Source organism: Vombatus ursinus, unplaced genomic scaffold (assembly GCF_900497805.2).
Source record: "Vombatus ursinus unplaced genomic scaffold, bare-nosed wombat genome assembly UNPS02009573.1, whole genome shotgun sequence".
Taxonomy (NCBI): domain Eukaryota; kingdom Metazoa; phylum Chordata; class Mammalia; order Diprotodontia; family Vombatidae; genus Vombatus; species Vombatus ursinus.
The window spans coordinates 20,035,784-20,055,368 of NW_020949351.1; the positions used below are offsets into that span (position 1 = coordinate 20,035,784).

General features: G+C 38.5%; 1 protein-coding gene across 1 annotated transcript in view; it reads left to right on the forward strand.

The window, feature by feature from the left end:
* TSHZ1 (teashirt zinc finger homeobox 1) overlaps positions 1-15,885 on the forward strand; it is a 93,810-nt gene extending 77,925 nt beyond the window's left edge. The window contains exon 2 of the mRNA XM_027852325.1: positions 12,484-15,885. Coding sequence (XP_027708126.1) covers positions 12,484-15,692 — 3,209 coding nt within the window. The 3' untranslated portion in view covers positions 15,693-15,885. The remainder of the gene's footprint in view (positions 1-12,483) is intronic.
* Positions 15,886-19,585: the final 3,700 nt, after the last annotated feature.

The following is a 19,585-nucleotide window of genomic DNA, read 5'->3' on the forward strand; positions in this document are numbered from 1 at the left end:
AAAGAATGTGAAATGCTGATGTTCGAAGTTAATGAATCTGGTAACAGAGAGAACATTATTGAGACTGGATAATATGATCTAACAGCTTTCCTTCTTCTCATCCTCCTTGTAAAGAATGTATGGAAGTCAGTTATGTGGCATGATTCTAACATCTGTCCTACCCCATAATGGTAATTTGTATAAGTAATGGAAACAGGTTAAATACTTCCATTCTAATGTTGCCAGCAGGGATGAAAATGAACATTTCAATGAAATAATCTCGACAGAGCAGGGAGGGGAGGGGTGCATGGACTGATTCATCTCCAGCTCCCTTTGGTGATCTGAACACTAATGAGAAGGCTTGAATGTATAGTTTATCAGATAGAAGAGGAAGAGCAAGTAAATCTTTCAGATTAGAATCACTGCAAAAATATGCTGGCATGCAAGATGCCTTGGTCTTCTGTTGCAAACCTTGGCTAATAATTTCTTCAGTTCATTCTAGGAGTGAGAGGAGAGAGAAAATGGTGAGAAAGGGGTGAGGGATATTTTTGTTGTTCTGTAATGGGCTGCCCATAAGGGTTATCTTCAGCTGGCTGAAACCACAGAGGTGTTTATATCTCTTAGGACTTTTGCATTAAAATACAAAGGAGTAGGGGTACTTGCATTTTCTCTTTTTTTTTCTATATAATTATAAATAAATCCTATCTTCCTGTTAGAACAGACCTGTAATTGCCTAAAACACTCTTATTTTCCTTAGTAGCTAATGTAAAGACTAGCCATTTTATTTGAGTGCTTGTCACTATAAACATAAATTTAAAAAAAATTCTTGGACCTCTCATTGTACAGTCTTTACTACTATGTTTCATCATACTTCCTAGGAAATTACCTAGTTGTTTAGTAGAAGGAATACTGGCCTTGTTATTCATTGTAATACATAGCCTTTTATATTCATTTTCCAACTTCATTAGTTTTAGTTTGAGGATTTTTTAAAACTGTGAATCATTTCAGATATTTTCTTTTGGAAATACCATATTGGTAAATTATCTTTATCCATATCTAAAAATGGGCTGAAATCCATAATTCCCTTTTTCTTCCTACCCAGCATATATAATGACAGAACAGCTTAAGTTAAAATTTAAAAATTCAGTCAAACCAGTATTTTTTTTCCTATAGCACTTAACATCTGGATATTTCCAGATAGTTAGATATTAGGTATTGCGTAGACTGAACATCTGGCTGATTGAGTGAATTTTCACTTTTCATCTGGATAGCTTCGGCATCATGTAGAAACAGACAGTGAGCACATGGTACACTGTGGAACTGGACATTTTGAATAACCATTATATATATTTTTTGCTGGTTTAGGAGCTCCCCAATTGAATGCTGTACATTTTAAAGGTTACAGTATTCAAACTGCGGATGCCCTGGTTCATTGTTGCTTTAGTTACGTTGTAAAGGAGTGTGCAGTTGTATGTACCTAATTGAAGAAATGATGTTAATGCATAGCAAGTATGTAAGCTGTAGCCGCTATAGTAACACTCACCTGTTATGGCATATCACATGGTGATGGTTCACATAAACATGTTCTTTATTTTGCACATAATTGGGGTACAGATTAAGATTCAGGTTCGGGGGGAGTAAAAATCTAATTGCTTGGAGCCAGTGTTGTTAAGGCTCAAGGGAATTTGGAACTTTACCACATTTAGCCATTAAAAACAAATACAGCTGTCACTTCTTGCTACTCTTGAAATGATTGTTGAATACAGAAAATCATGTTTTCTTTAAAGGGGGAAAAAGGTAGTTTTTTTTTAAAAATTGCTTTTGAAATGCTGGGGTTATGAGTTGAAAAATATAATTTTGCTAATTTCACAGCTAAAGTTCCAGTGTTTGTATTTCTTTATAATTTTAAAATTGAAGATGTGTCTCTCTCTCTGTGTGTATATTTCAGATAACAGATGTGTATTTACAGTGTAAATCCTCTCACTGCAAATGTGATTATGTGCTCTACCCCTAACATGGACCGTATATATCGCCTTGTGTCCACTTACATTAGAATGCAGAGCTTTTAATGCTGCTCGAAGATGACAGCACATCTTTAGGGAGACATTGGCATCCAGAAGGCACATTTTATGGGCAAAAATATTAACAAGGTTTAATAAAAGACAACTCAACCACAATATAAAGCTCTCTTCCCTCTTCCTCCCCATTCTTCTTTCACCAACCCCCATTTATATAGAGTATGCGATTCTAGACCGTTTGTGTATGTGTGTATTTGTGTGTTTTTTCTTTATATACCCGCAAAATAAGATTGGCAGCATTATGTTACTGTACTGGTGGTTTTGTTTGCTTGTTCAGATGGCTTTAAAGCAATCTGTAGTGCTGCTCAATATATTTTCCCACTCACTGTAGGACATACTGTACATGCTAACAGTCACATTTTGCAGCATTGTGTTAGGCTCAGGAAGTGCACGGGGGAGTGAAAGGAGGCTGTTTTGACACCAAAAAATGGCAGAAATCATGATTTGGAGTCTTTGTTTTATTTGATGGAGGAAAATGTCATTTATCGTTCTGAGTAACTGCGAAAGAAAATTTGACGTTTAAGATTCCCACAGTTTACTCATTCATCCAAATTTCTAGGGACAGGGTAAGGTTGAGGTGGGACCCGATGTAAGGAAGAAAGTGGAGGTGCTTTACAGGAGGGGTGGTGGGGGATTTTAGGAAACAGAATATACAACCACTTTGAATATATTTTAGTACTTGAGTGTCATCTCTCACAAAAAAAAAATCTTTTAGGGTAGAAAATCGTGTTCACCTTGTGAAATACCATATGATGGCCCCGTTGCCAGCACTATTACATTCCTGCATATACTGTAGTGCATTATAGTACATTTGTACCAATATGAACTAGAGAGGTTTTAAAAAAATGAATGCCTATGGCAATGAAAAAAATGATTCTCACAAATAAATTCCTCTTTTATAGAAAGTGCATCTGTATGTGTGCCCTGTGTGTATGTATTTATGTACCTACCTAGCAGTGTGATAAAAGGGGAAAGACACATAGCAATGCACATCAACACAGTTGGAATCATCCTCTGAAAACTCTTGCAAGTTTTTTATGGTTTCTATTACTTTTTTTTCCCCCAGGATAACTTAAAAGAAAAACATTTGAGGAAAATTATTATGAGAATTGACTACTGATAACCAGAGTAGACTTCATAATTACATAGTTAGGGAATTATACTTTTTTTAACGTGATGTAATTTTTTATTAATTCAGACTGTTTTTAAAGATAGCCAAGGAATGGTATAAATTTATATTATGGTAAGTCTTAAAAATACTAATTATATATTGAGCCCATTATGTGGGCTATGTGGTAGCTATCTTGTGTATCATATTGATGCATAATTTCTAGCGGATAGTAGCATTTTTAAATATTAAAATTCTAATCATTCATGCTAACAGTTGGTCATTCATTAATAACTCAGCTGCCCACACACATATACATACACATAATTTCCAGAAGGGTTTTAAATTCACATTTCTATTCTTTTAACCCAGAATTTTAAATGTTTTCTTAAAGACATGAATATACATATACATATATATGTGTATATGTATGTATGCATACATATACACATATATATGTTTCTAAAATTTCCTAGCTGTTGGTGGGTTTTTGCTGCTGGCTTTAAACCCATTTCCTCCTTAGATTAGCATGTGTAAGACTGTTTTGTAGGCAGCTTTGGCTCACAGTATTAGAGAGGTAACTGAATTATCAAACTATTAACGATCTGGTGATTTTAAGATTGGGTATATATGATGGCAAACAAATATTCTTTTTGGGAAAGAAGTGGTGCCTTTGGGTTTGCTTAGGTTCTCTACTTATTTCAGTTGTATCTCATGTTAGATTCTATTATCTTGAAAGTGGATTTTCTAAGCAAAAACTTCCAATTTGACTATCACTGAAGGTAGTTTCCAACCTTAATATTAATATTAACATTTTCTCTGTCTGCACATAGAAAGTGCAGGGGTAGAAGCAAACATTTTGAGCTCAATATTCAGGAATATTGGCCTCAGGAGTGCCAGTATCTCCATGATATCCCCAAGGATGCACTTGTATTAGCTCAGTTTTTGTTGTTGTTGTTGTTTGGTTGTTTTTCAGTTGTGGCCCCATTTAGGGTTTTCTTGGCAAAGATACTGGAATGGTTTGTCATTTCATTCTCCAGCTTATTTTACACATGAGGAACTGAGGCAGAGGATAAAGTGAGTTGCCCAGGGTTACACAGCTACTAAGTGTCTGAGGCCACTCAGGACTCAGGAAGCCTGAACTCAGGAAGCCTGATTCCAGGCCCTGCACTCTGTACAATGTGCTGCCTAGCTGCCTATTAGCTCGGCTATCTGAAGTTATCTTTTAGTCTGTATCTGTTTGCATGTACATGGGTACAAACTGCATTGTATTAAGGGCTTTATTTTTCAGTTTACAGAATAAAAGAATATTTCAATGGTACATTTAAAACAAACAAACCAATAGTAATAGAACATCTATGTGCTCATTCTCTCATGTTCCTGTATGGGAGCTATTTGCTTCTGCTTTTTCATCTCCTTTCAATTTCTCTTTCCATTTTTCATAATATATGTTTCCTTAACAACTTTTAGGTCTTTAAGAGCTCGGTTTTAATAGTGCTTTGACGCATGTTGTACTGTTTAAAAATTTAGTAAAAGAAATTGACTACAAACACAGGGATTCTAGCAAATGCTTCAAGAAGTTTGGAGGAAGGAGTATGAAAGAAAGGGAAAAAAAGGCATTTGTGGGACCTTGAGATTTTTTATGCTTATTTATTTAATATAAGATTGAGTTCTCAGAACAATAGTGGGATGAGAGAAATTATGTTTATTGTGTAAGTTAATTCTAGATTCTTAATTGAAATTACGGTTAACATCAATGTCATATTAGTTGTAAACTCCAGTACTCCTAAAATATTTTCCAATAATGTCTTTCAAATGGAGAACCATTTCTATGGTAAATAAGCAAGTATTTTATGCAGACATATATTTGATAATGAATGATATGAAACAACCAAAATTTGCTATCATTATAAGATTCCTTTTTTTTTTGACTTAGCACAGGAGAGCAAAATTATAATTTTCACTTTATCTAATGTACCTTCAGCCTTCCTGCAAGGAGCCTCACACCCATTTTATCAAGTCATTGTTCATACAACTTGTAAGCTTACATATCAACATTCCTCTGAGAATGGGAAAGAACAAGTTCTGTAACTATGGATATTTTCTCATTATATATTTGCAAGGTGTATTTTGATTCGCAGAAAACCCACCTGCGTTGTGCTACCAAGATGAGATTTCAATAAAAGTGCTCCATCATAAATCTGGAGGAAGCTGTGTACAGTAAGGTTCTACAGTGCAATGAAAATGTACATTTATCACTTAGGTTCATGTAAGCCACTTTTGTGAATTGGGCCCTTGGAGTAAATGTATTTTGATATAATGGCCATCTGTTCATGAATATCACATTTGCCAGACTAAAAAAAATAGTTTGATGTAGATAAACACGTAATTTGGTACGATTATATAGTTTCACCAGGTGGCAATACAATAGCAAAGTTTGATATTTACTGTAAGCCAATAACCAAGCTGGGAATGTAGTCCTATGTTTTATATTTGTCCCTTTAAAATATCCATTTCCCCTATTTGTAACCAACTCTCAATTATACGTGCTAATGAGGGAAAGAGAAAGCCTCGATAAACAAAATCCCCGAACCTTATTTTTGTCATTTATTTTAACCTCTTTCCTATCAGATATGTAGAAGAGTTGCTAACGAGGAACATTTTTTGCCTGGTTTGAGTTTTACAACCTCTCCCTTCCTTCCTCTGTTTTCTGGCAAAGATTCTAGTAAGCAGGGAAATAGCTGAAGCAGACAGCAGGAGGAAAAAAGAGAGGAAGAAAATGAGCCCAGATAGACCAGAGATGGAATAACTGATGCCTGAAAGATGAGAATTGGCTAACTTAGCAATTTTAGTGATTAACTTTTCTTCAAAATTGTTACATATCTTTAATATGAGGTCTAATTATATATATGTAAATATATGTTTATATATTAAATATGTGCAGATTACACATATGTCAATATAACATTTTTGAAACAGTTTTATTTTTCTTGGTTCCCATTTAAAAAAAACCCCAAGATATATCTTTCACTAAACATGATGCTTATATGACATTACGTTAAAACAAGAACATACCCTGTGATATGTACTAGATTGTTGTCTATTTATTCCGATGTCCTTTCTCCCAGTGGTCCTTTGCTTGTCTGCATGGCCATGGTACAATGGAATGGGAGGGCAAGCACATGGTTATGCTTAGCCCAGTGATCAAATGGTTTAGAATTTGACCTTTATCAAGGATATCACAGCGGTAGCCAGCTTACGTCAGTAGCTATCCATCCAAACAAAGGGAGTTTAATTCTCTCTCTCTTTCCCAATAGCTATAAACTTTTTGAGCTATAGGGAGTAGGACCTTTTCACTTATATGTTACCTAGACAATCTAGGTATGACCTGGCTGAAATCATACTCCCTGGATTACGTAGACTGATCCAGCTATATTCCAAGCTGACTTACCCTGGGGAAATTAGGGTCTCCAACAAACTTCCATGACAAAAATCACTGCGGGTTTTTATTATCTTTTAATCCTATTCTTCCCTGTTTGAACAACAAAGAATGAAATGGAATCAGTCAATGGACTTTTTACCTGACTACATGTTTGGTTTGGGTTTCTGCTACTTCAGAGCCATGGGACTGTTCAGACTAACCCCTAGTTAGACCACAGTCCTTAAGCTGATATAGGTAACTCCAAATACCTATCAGTTATTTCACTTGTTCCATGACTGCATGATAAGGATCCAGGGTTAGACTAGACATGAGGTCCTAATATGGAATCATCTGAGCCCTACAAGGCAAAGTTTGACTCAAGTTTTTCAGGTGACTTCTGCATGGCAAAGGGGGTGTTTTTTTCCCTAGAATTAAACCATACTTGATCATGAAGAGAACTTACAGCTTGTTATATTAAATTTTTTGTAGAATGGTACACATGACTTTCACTGCTGACATGGGCTCCATTGCCTCTCAAGGCTATATATTTAGGTTAATGCACTGCACATAGAATTTCGGAGTCCCCCTGAATCATGAATAGAGGAAAAAAACACTTTCTTCTTTCCACTGACTCTTTCCCAGACATGTCCTCCCCCAAGAAAAGAAAAACAAGTTAGCTTCATCTCTGGGAAAGATTGGTTAAAAGCCTGTGTACTTTCTGGGGCTGAAGAGAAATAGTGGAGAATGGGATACAGAAGAAAATATACAAAAAGAGAGCATCACAGGCATGATTCTAGAAAAGAGCTAGACTTACATTGTAGAATCATAGTATCCTCTAAAGCCCTCATTCCTCTCTACCTTTTCTATTATTTAGCACAGTTCCCTACACACAAAAGATATTCAGTAGGTCTTTGATAAGTGAGCAAATGAATGACATAACCCTTTCAGTCTCAGTTAGCCGTCAGGACACTAGGGCCTAACCCAGGGGTAGGGAACCTGCGGCCTTCAGGCCACATGTGGCCTTCTAGGTCCGTGACTAAGTCCAAGTTTTACAGAACAAACCCTTTTATTAAGGGGATTTGTTTTGTGAAGTTTGGATTCAGTCAAAGGGCCGCACTTGAGAACCTACAGGGCCGCTTGTGGCCTCGAGGCCGCAGGTTCCCTATCCCTGGAACCATTGTGGGAATCTTGCCATCTTTCCTGATGCTTCCCATCTCTAGCTTTCCCATCCCCTTCCACTCTTTGCTCAGGGAACAACAGTCACATTAGTGTTATCATTGCTACTGGATAGGGCATCGCAGTTTACTGCCTTGTAAGTCCAGTTACAATGCTTGTGCCTGCCTAGCTGTGGATCAAAACTCCCTTCCCTGGGCAACATTCCTCAATATGTCTTGTATCTCCCTGAAAAAATTTGAGCTCCTTGAGGGCCGAACCATCTTACTTTTGTATTTGTATTACCAAAGTCTAGTGGCATATAGTAGATACTTAATAAATGCTTATTCATTGTTTAATTAATGTCCCTCTTCTGCCATTAGCTTCTGTTTAGGAATGGAAGTATCATTCAGAGCTGAACAAGCTCTGTAACTACAATCAGCCTTTGGTTGGAAGTAGGGAGCTACAGCAATTTTCTCACTTTGGTATGTTACTTATTTATATGAAAGTAGTTCAAATGCATAGCAAATAAATCTGAAGAAAATCACTTTCCATAGAGAGAAACCAGGTCAAATAAAATGTTTCCATCACATTTAGTATAAGGGCAAAACTTGGTACTAAGCTAAAGTGAAATATACGTCTTTCGTTTCACAACAGGGATGCCAACATTTTTAGAAAACTGATCATTAAACTCAAGGTAAAAGATTTTAAACTAATGAATATTAACAGAAGTATAACTGAATGCAGGTATAGGAGTTGCAACCTAACTATTCAAAAAAGCTATTGGTGCTTGAAAAATGAGAAATTGATAAAAGAAAAGACATTGACACAGGCTGTTGTAATTTTCTAAGGAGGTTTAACCAACATCATAAAACATTCAACACAATAAGGAGACAAAAAAGCCCAGAAACTGCCTCAATGAGCAAGCACTTTGCTAAGTTTAGAATATTAACTCATTTGTAAAGCCTTATAAAGAAAAATCATGGAAAGATATCAGCAGTATTTCTGCAAGGAACAGTGGAAAGAAAAATGAATCTGTAGAAAGCTTGGCATAAGACCCAGCTGAGTCAGATTATCCCAAGAGCATTTAAAGATGAAACAGGAAGGATAGCAAATGGATGAAAAAATGTGACAGATGTATTAGTATTTCTATCCCAAACTGTTTACATTATCAGTCAGTAGTCATTTATTAAACACCTACAGTGTTCCAAATAAGTAAAAATGGACCATATACAAAATAAATACACACTGGATTGTGAGGTTGCATTAGGGGGACTCAGGAAAGGTCTCTTGGAGGAGGTGCTGAGTTTTGAAAGGTTATGGGATTTCAGGGTGAGCATGTGAGGATGAAAAGCATTGTAATCACAGGGGATGGCTAGTGTAGGGGCATAAAGGTAGGTGATAGAATGTCATGTCCACAGAGTAGCAAATTGACAATGGAAACCCTACAAATAGACAACCTCTAATGCTTTAGTACCCAGTGTGCAATTTGAAGATACAGAAATAACATTAAATAAGATAGAGGCAGGAAGAGCTAATGGACTAGACCCATTACTCAGAGAGGAAAACTGTGATAAGACACAACATAGTTTCATTAGCATTGAGGGATTGATTTTCAATATGTCTGTAAAAAAGGGCAAAATGCTAAGATACTTGGAAAAGGTGATATATTTTTAAAAGAAATTAAGAGGATATCAATAACTACTAACTTGTATGCCTACTTTAGCAGCTCTGAAAATCTTTATGAGAATCATCTACACACATATCTAGGGCAGACTGATGGAAATCTATGAAGGGAACAGTCAAACTCTTACTTTTCTATGATTTTCTATAGCAGACATCATCTTCATAGTCACATGGTTAATGAGATGACGTAGAGTACACTATTATGCTTTGGTTCTGCTCTATGACTGTAGAGAGTGTTTCACTTTGGCCCTTGTATCCCCAAAGCCTAGCATGGTGCCTCGAACATAGCAGGTACTTAAGAAATGTTTGTTGAATTGAATTGAAAATACATTTATGTAAATGGAGAAGGTCTAAAGTCTTGATTTCCACAAGGAATCTCTCAAGCATTTATAGTCACAGAAGATTCTGTGATAGCCAGACTTATAGAGATAATTTTTCTGTACAGCTGTCTGAGTATTAACATCAAGTAAGGTATAAAACAAGGACATATATGCTCACCTAAGATATTTGTTATTGTGCTGGAGGAAGTCCAGTCCAATATGAATGGTCAAAGACTTTCCTATAGATAAGGTCCACCAGATGCTCTATTTTGTGGTACGCTACGCTCATTGCACTAAAGCCCCAGAATATTGAAATACTTCCCTAATAAGATCAGTGATTAGTCTAGCAACCTACACAGGCAAAAAACATAATGTAAACAAATTTACATATATGTGAATATGTTATTTTTATACATGCAAATGTACACATATATACACATTTATGTGTGTGTATATATATATATATACACATACATTAATGAACATGTTCAGGTCAATTATTGTTATATCTTAAATATAGAAATGAATAGATCCGTATATATGCAAATATTCCAATTAGCCTGGTCAAAGGATAAACATTTAGAGCCACTTGAAAGAATAAAGACTATTGACTCTTCTGTCATATGTAGGCATCTCAAACACCCTATAGGACATCTCTACCTAGATGCCCTTTTATTAAAACTTATAATCAACATTTCCAAGGTCAAGATTTTTTTTCTTAAGAAGATTATTGATGCTCTTTAGAAAAATATTGACCATTTCCCAGAATCCTCCCTTCCTCATTGTATTCTTCAAGATTTTTTCCACACCTACCCCAAATCTGTTTTTCTTTCTAACTTTACCTAGTACCTATCATAGTGCTTTGCAAGTCCTTCCTCTGACTCTCATCTCTTACTTCAGATCTACCTGTTGAATTTTGACTTCTCCTTAAATGCCTAAATCAAATACCACCTCATTTTATTTTCTGTCATGGGGTCATAGAGGTAGAGCTGGAAGCCCTATTCTGGAAGTCATCTATTGCAAACTCCTTATTTTAATTTTGAGGAAATTGAAGTCCAAGAAGATTAAATTATTCTTCTAAGGATACCGAGGTAATTAGTATCATAGGTAGGTTTTGAACCCAGCTCCTCAGACTCCAGAGTCAACATTCTCTCCACTGTATTTCCTCCAGGAAGACTTTGATTTCTTCCTATTGGTAATTACATTGGACTTCACAAAGTACTTGTTTGCATTTCCCTTATGCACTTAAAATTTATTATTTAATACTATATGTATTTATATATGTGTATTTTCATCATACATGACTGTAGGGTCCTTGGAGGACATGACATACTCAGTTTCCCATTAGTGTGACACAATGTAGAGAGAGCTGAATTTGGGGTTAGAAAAGATCTGAGCTTAAAACCCATCTCACACACTTGTTAATTCTATGACCATGGGCAAGACACTTAGATTTTTTTATGTACCTCATGGGTTTTTGTGAGGATCAGATGAGCTAATGTATGTAAAAGCTTTTGGTAGACCTTAAAGAATTATATAAATATCAATTATTATTCATAAGTATTTGTTGAATTCAGTTAAATTTGTATATATGCGATTGTGTGTCCACAAATTCAGTCACCTTATACCTGTAGAAAGGGCTGTGCCTAGGCAGAATTGTGGAGACGAAGTTTTCTTTTGTGTGTCTGGTACTCTTCTGTTCTTTTTCCCACCTCTGACTCACCCACAACATTTACCTGTGTCTTCAGAGTGCTTCCATTTGCTCAGCACTCTGTCCTCCCAGTTTATTCCCTCATTTCACCTGGGCTTATCCTCCAGAATAGCTTCCATGCCCTTTCTTTTCCCCCTTCCTGGATACTTACCCTCCATTAACATTTACTTACTCTGTGATACATTCCTTGGGGCTCTGCTTTCTGATAATGTGATTATTAGTGATAATTGTTTAATACAGAACCCATCCCAGGTAACATAATGTGATTAGGTTATTAGTGATAATTGGTTAATGCACTACCCCTCCCAAGGAAACATAATTACATTTAAATGGGGGCTGTTGGTAGCTAATGCCTTAAACCTAAAAGAGTAGGACTTTTGGTGAGAATTTTAAGCTCTCTAGATAGGTTAGCTGGGGATATTTGGAGGCTGGTTCACCATTTAGCTTCTACCCCATATGGGTGCCTCTTCCACTGATCTTTGTGCTGTACTAACCCTGTTGTGTTGTATGTTTATTTTTGAGTGAAAAATGTAGCATTTTTATTGCTTGTCAGTGAAGGCTGTTTTTTTTTTTTTGTTATGGAGATGCTTATAAATTGTCTATGAAATATCCTGTGTTGATTCAACAATTAAATCCTGTCTGATTGATGTTTAAAAATATGCATGACTTAGAGTACATATGGGGACCCAGCTATATTTTATCAGGGAAAGGTAGACATGTCTGTCAGGAATTTTAGGGGATGAGGTGGATGGTGGCTTCTTCACTCTGCCCCGAGCTCCCTCAGATAGTGAACCTCTTAGGATATGTGGCAGAGTATGGATCTGTGGTTATACTTGTGGAGTGAAATTTTATCTGGAAACCTGTGTTGAAATCTAAAGGCTGTCTGAGGGTTGTAAAACTGGCATGCATATGCTCTGTATCACTGTGGCGTGGGAACTGAGCTTGAGCAGGTCTTAAGGGGCTGGAAATGGTTTGTTGTCTTTGAGGTGACTTGCTTCCCCTGACTTTTTCTTGTCTTTCCATTCTAGCTTATGTTCCTGAGGAAGAATTGAAGGCAGCAGAAATAGACGAAGAAAGTGTAGAGGATGATGGGCTATCTTTGGACATTCAGGAAAGTGAGTATTTGTGCAATGAAGAAACAGAAATCAAAGAGGCTCAGAGCTACCAGGACTCACCAGTAAGCACTGCAACCAATCAGGATGCAGGTTATGGGTCACCATTCAGTGAAAATAGTGACCAGGTAGCCCATTTCAAAAACTCTTCATCCAAGGAAGAGAAAGAGGATCCTCAGTCAACAGACAGTGCGCCCTACCCACAGGACAGCTTGGCACAAATAAAAGCTGTGTATGCAAACTTACTCTCTGAGTCCTGTTGGTCTAGTCTAGCCTTGGACTTAAAGAAATCCGGTTCGACAGCCGGCAACAACGAACCTAGCCAGAATGAGAACACCACCACTACCACCCCCACTTCTACTACAACCACCAGTACCAGTGCCAGCACCCACAGCACCAGTACCAGCACCCACACAAGTACGGGCACCAGCACGAGCAGCAGCAGTAACACCGGCAGTGGCACCAATAGCAGCTCTGGGTATGACTGGCACCAAGCAGCCCTGGCTAAAACTTTACAGCAGACTTCCTCCTATGGACTCCTCCCAGAGCCGAGCCTGTTTAGCACGGTACAACTTTATCGGCAGAACAACAAACTGTATGGATCGGTATTCACGGGTGCTAGTAAATTCCGATGCAAAGACTGCAGTGCCGCCTATGATACCCTGGTGGAGCTCACAGTTCACATGAACGAGACCGGACACTACCGTGATGACAATAGAGATAAGGACTCAGAAAAGACCAAGAGATGGTCCAAGCCTAGGAAGCGATCCCTGATGGAGATGGAAGGCAAGGAAGATGCCCAGAAAGTACTGAAATGCATGTACTGTGGGCATTCCTTCGAATCTTTGCAAGACCTGAGTGTCCACATGATAAAAACAAAGCATTACCAGAAAGTGCCTCTGAAGGAACCAGTGCCGGCCATCACCAAGCTGGTCCCTTCCACCAAAAAGCGAGCACTTCAGGACTTGGCTTCGCCTTGCTCACCTGAGCCAGCGGGGATTGCGGCAGAAGCGGCGTTGACGGAATCGGCGAAAGATCAGAAAACTGCAAACCCGTACGTGACGCCAAATAACCGTTACGGCTACCAGAACGGTGCTAGCTACACGTGGCAGTTTGAGGCTCGCAAAGCCCAGATCCTGAAATGCATGGAGTGTGGCAGTTCCCATGACACCTTGCAGCAGCTGACTGCCCACATGATGGTCACTGGCCACTTCTTAAAGGTGACCACCTCAGCCTCCAAGAAAGGGAAACAGCTAGTGTTAGATCCTGTGGTGGAAGAAAAAATACAGTCCATACCCCTGCCGCCCACCACACATACCCGGCTACCTGCCTCTAGCATTAAGAAGCAGCCCGACTCACCCACCGGGTCGACCGCTTCCGAGGAGAAGAAGGAGCCAGAGAAGGAGAAAGTCCCTGCTGCCGGTGAAGCGGATAAGAAGATTAAGGAGGAGAGTGAGGACTCCCCAGAAAAATTTGAGCCAACCACTGTTTACCAGTACCTGCGAGAGGAGGACTTGGATGATAGCCCCAAGGGTGGGATAGATATATTAAAATCTCTGGAGAACACAGTAACCACTGCTATCAGCAAGGCCCAGAATGGAGCACCCTCCTGGGGAGGATACCCTAGCATTCATGCTGCCTACCAGCTCCCGGGAACAGTGAAACCTCTTCAGCCCGCCGTCCAGAGTGTGCAGATGCAACCATCCTATGCCAGCGGTGTCAAGTCCCTGTCTTCAGAGCACAATGCACTAGTCCATTCCCCGGGTAGTCTCACCCCGCCACCTCATAAAAGCAATGTGTCTGCTATGGAGGAATTGGTGGAGAAGGTGACGGGTAAAATCAACGTGAAGAAGGAGGAGAAGCCGGTGGAAAAGGAGAAGAGTTCTCCACCTAAGTCCGCGTCTCCCGTCGCAAAAGAGAATAAAGATTTCCCCAAATCTGAAGAAGTTAACAAACCACAGCAAAAGAAGAGTCCTGATGCGGACTTGCAGAAGGCCAAAAAAGACAGTCCAGCAGAAGCTCATACCCCAAATGGTACAGAGCCTCTCAAAGTAAAAGTCACCAATGGCTGTAATAATCTAGGGATTATCACAGATCATTCACCTGAGCCATCTTTCATTAACCCACTGAGTGCTTTACAATCCATTATGAATACCCACTTAGGCAAAGTTTCTAAACCTGTCAGCCCTTCTTTGGACCCTTTGGCAATGCTGTATAAAATTAGCAACAGTATGTTGGATAAGCCCATCTACCCCACTACCCCAGTCAAACAGGCTGATGCAATCGACCGGTACTACTATGAGAACAGTGACCAGCCCATTGACTTAACCAAGTCCAAAAATAAACCCCTTGTTTCTAGTGTAGCTGATTCAGTCTCATCGCCTCTTCGGGAAAGTGCACTGATGGACATCTCTGACATGGTGAAAAATCTCACCGGCCGCCTGACTCCTAAGTCTTCAACCCCCTCCACAGTTTCTGAGAAATCTGACGCAGATGGGAGCAGCTTTGAGGAGGCTTTGGACGAACTGTCACCTGTCCACAAGAGGAAGGGGCGGCAGTCTAACTGGAATCCTCAGCATTTGTTGATCCTTCAAGCTCAATTTGCTTCCAGCTTACGAGAGACTCCTGAAGGCAAATATATTATGTCGGACTTGGGCCCACAGGAGCGGGTGCACATCTCTAAGTTTACTGGTCTTTCCATGACCACCATTAGCCATTGGCTGGCCAATGTGAAGTATCAGTTAAGGAGGACAGGTGGAACTAAATTCTTAAAGAACCTAGACACGGGGCATCCTGTTTTCTTTTGCAATGATTGTGCCTCTCAATTCAGGACTGCTTCTACATACATAAGTCACCTAGAGACACACTTGGGCTTTAGCTTGAAGGATCTGTCCAAGTTGCCACTCACTCAGATTCAAGAACAGCAGAATGTTTCAAAAGTCCTCGCAAACAAAACTTTGGGCACGCTGGGAGTTGCCGAGGAGGACTTGGGCTCCACGTTCCAGTGTAAGCTCTGTAACCGGACTTTTGCAAGCAAACATGCAGTCAAACTGCACCTTAGTAAAACACATGGCAAATCCCCTGAGGACCACCTGATCTATGTAACTGAATTAGAAAAACAATAGCGTCCAGGTATGCAAGTGACCATGGGAACATTGCACTAAAACTTCTGAGTAGTACTGCACTAGGCCTGATCTGAGCCTCTGAAATCAGTCTTACTTTTGTTGCTGAACTGCCTATCTGGACCTTGGTTTTTCTTACACATATTTTGTAGTTATATTTATATGCTCTTTGTCTGATCTGTGCATGTTTTTTTTTTCTGGCTTTTTTTTTTTTCTGGTGAGTCAGTCTGACCTTTATTTTCAACATCTGTTCTTGATGTTAAGCTATCTTTTGTAGGATATAGTGGGACACACTATTCAGAGACATTAATTTAGCCGTAAAGAAAGACACAAATAACAATGATAAAAAAGACATCCTAAAATTACAAAGTTGCCATGACAATAAAGGTCATAGAACCTAGTAGTGTCAAGTTTAACCCTTTGAGGACTGTAATAGCATTTCTGTGCCTTTTCCAAAAAAAAAAAAAAAGACTTAAAGGCATATTTCATTCAGATCAAAAGCTGTGTCAGACACAAAACTTATTTAATAATTAAAAAAACTAATTAGCTTTTTTATGCAGAACTGGTTTGCGAAGAAAACGTGCATGCAGCTGTTGGAAGATAGAAAGCTATCTAGTACTCATGGGGTTAGGAAGCTACAACTGTACAAGTTAAAAAAAAAATCAGACCCTAGTTGCCACTATGCCCAAACCCTCTGGATGCTGAAAAATGCCACTTTTGGCAAAAAAAAAAAAAATTAAATAAATAAAATAAAGTATGCAAGCTGTTATTTAAAAATATGTAAAAATGCTATTTCTTTTTTCCTGTAAAATACTGCAGTTTATAGTTATTTACAAATGTAAGCTTTGGTACAAGCTGACCTTTCTATAGCGTGCTGCATTGGTAAATGAAAAAAAAAACCTGGGGCAAATGTTGGAGTCTTTTCCTTGTAAATTGCCAGCATCAGCTTAAACTACTACATGTTACATATCGTACCATTTTAAAACTGTTCAACTTTCTTTGTACCTTCTGGCTGTATGCTTTTCTCTTTTAACTTTTTATATTGTCATTTTATATTCGATTTCTGTGTATATAATGTAAAACCACAATTTTTGAATAAAATTTAGTTCCTGCAGCTTGATTTAAAGAGAGAAATTTTACTGGCACCTGCATCTTTCCAGATGCATGTACTTAAAGGGACTATCAGACAAAAATAAATAAACAAAATAAAGCAAGCAATGCACTATTAATTATACATTTTGATGTTCTATCATTAATATTGTACAGTACATTTTGGTTCACACAATTAAACCCACTTGTTTCTCAAATGTAAAATAAACCCACATACAGTTCTTGATTTACATACATTGTCATGTCGTCATTATATTGCCTTTTAGGTATTATTTCAGCAACGAGAGGTATCACTTAAGCAGTTGACCAACAAAAGTCTATTCAGAATCATCTGTTCATGATCTGTGTGCTGACATATTTCTTTTATGTGATAGGTATTAACATTTTAAAAAAAATGATCTTAAAATCTCAACTCCAGTGGGTAACAATCATTCTGGGTTTATCCACTGAGTGATAAGTGTTCTGTGCTTAGCTGGTCTAAGAAGGTTCATTCAGTGAATCTTTACATGCTATTTGAGAACACTTATAATTATCCTCTGTGTGCATCCAGGGGCTTCGTGATTATGACATGGGGGAGGGGGAATCTTGCAGTTCCTGTGGTAGAAAAGACCTTTGAGGTTTTGGTACTAGTCCTGAATTGAAGTAGAAAGATTTCTTTTCACTCTTTCTAAATACTAAGTTTTGAAGGAAGCTGATACCCTCACATTAGCTGTTTGGCCTCATTTCTTTCTTGTGCATTGCGGATTGCATTTAGAATGCCAGAGAGTGCTGACCATCAGGACAGCTCTAATATATAAGTGCTATGGGGGAATGTTAAATTTAGGACCCCTTGGGTTTTTTCTTTTCTTCATTTGGAGCTGATGACTTGAGGAGAAATATTTCCTTTTTCTACCCCTTGTTTAATTTTTCATAAAATCACATTCTCAGAAAGGTTAGACTTACAGTACTTTCAGCAGCAGCAAAAACAACTGTGGTATTTTAATTATTTCTTTTATGCTATTTGTAATCACAATGACAGCCAAGTACTGTTCTGTTTTCTTTAATGATTTTAGGAGAACTGAATAGGTCTCGGTCAGTTGTATTTACACAGGTATTTTGCTTTTTTTTTTTTTAATACTAGTATAGCATAATGCAAGTAAGGCTAGTTAAAACAACAACGACAACAACAACACCATCAACAACAACAACCCTTTCATGTCAGTGAAGGCCTGTGTCCTTTAGGGCTTCTAGCAATTTAGATATTTCAATTCAATTACTACCTGATTATGTACTTTGGGCCCAAGGGGTGACAGTGAAGAATAACAATTAGGCCAATGGCAGTAATTCAGGCTCTTTGCATAATAATCTTTTGAGGATATATTTATATTACTATAGGCTTGCAAACATGTAAGTGTAGATTTCTCTTGAATAATATTCAGGGATTATGAAATAGGTGAAGTATAGCAGTAGAAAAGCAAGAGATATATAACAGTTGCTAGAGTCATATGTAATACAAATATGAAAAAATATATGGGGATTTTAATGAACTAAAAGTACAGTGTGAGCCAGAGGTCATGAAGTACAATGGCAGGTTAAAAAAAAAATATGATGTTAGTTAACCTGATTAAGACATGTATTGTATCCACTACTAAGGAGGTGATGGTCCTACTGAGGGCAGCTAGGTGGATAGAGTGCCTGGCGTCAGGAAAACCTGAGTTCAAATGTGGCCTCAGACACTTAATAGCTGTGAGACTCTAGCCAAGTCACTTAACCCTGTTTGCCTCAATTCCTCATCAGAAAAATGAGTTGGAGAAGGAGATGGCAAACAACGCCAGTATCTTTGCCAAGAAAACCCCAAATGGGGCCACAGAGTCAGACGCAACTGAAACGACTGAACACCACCACCAAGAGTCCTACTGTATTCCACTCTGGTAAGATCATTTAGAGTGATAGATTTTGAACTGGAAGGGACCTCAGAGTCTGAGGTTCAAGCCCCTCATTTTAATGATGAGGATTCTGAAGGCTAGAGGTTACACAGGTAGTAAATGGCAGATTCTAACTCAGGTTCTCTGATTCCAAACCCAGCATCCTTCCCATAGTAACATGCTGTCTTCACCTGGAGAATTGTGTTCAGTTCTGGGCATTATCCTTAAGAAATAACATTGTTCACTTGGTTAATGATGGCCAGAGGAGAGCAAATAAGATGGTGAAGGACCTTAAGATCATGCCATAGGATCATTGGTAGGAGGAAGTGGACATATTTATTATGAAAAAGATAACGCTTGGGAGGAGGATGATAGCTAGCTTCCACTGTTTCCAAGGGTTTCATGTAGAAGGGTGACTAGGCTAGCCCTTGGCTCCCGGAGGGCAGAATGAAGAGGGAATATCTAGCAGCACTAGAAAGACCGCTGGATAGCGAGTGAGAGGACCTGGGTTTTGTCCAGACTCTACCACTTACAGCCTTTGTGATGTTGTACAAGTGAGTTAAGCCTCAGTTTCCTCATTTGTAAAATGAGGAGAAATCTTTTAAGGTCTCTTCTGGCACAAAAATCTGTGACCCTTTGAAATTGCAAAGAAGCAAGATCGAGTATGATGTCAGGAAAATCTTTCTTAATAGAGCTAGCCAAAAGCGGAATCTGCCTCATGAGAGAAAGTTGGTTCACCCTCTCTGGAGGCCTTCAAGTCAAGGCTGGGTGACAACTTACTGTGTGTGTTGTAGAAGGAATTTTGTGCAGGGAAGGGGAAGGGAACAAGCATTAATAGGGCACCTACGATGTGCCAGGCACTGTGGTAAGTACTTTTTACAA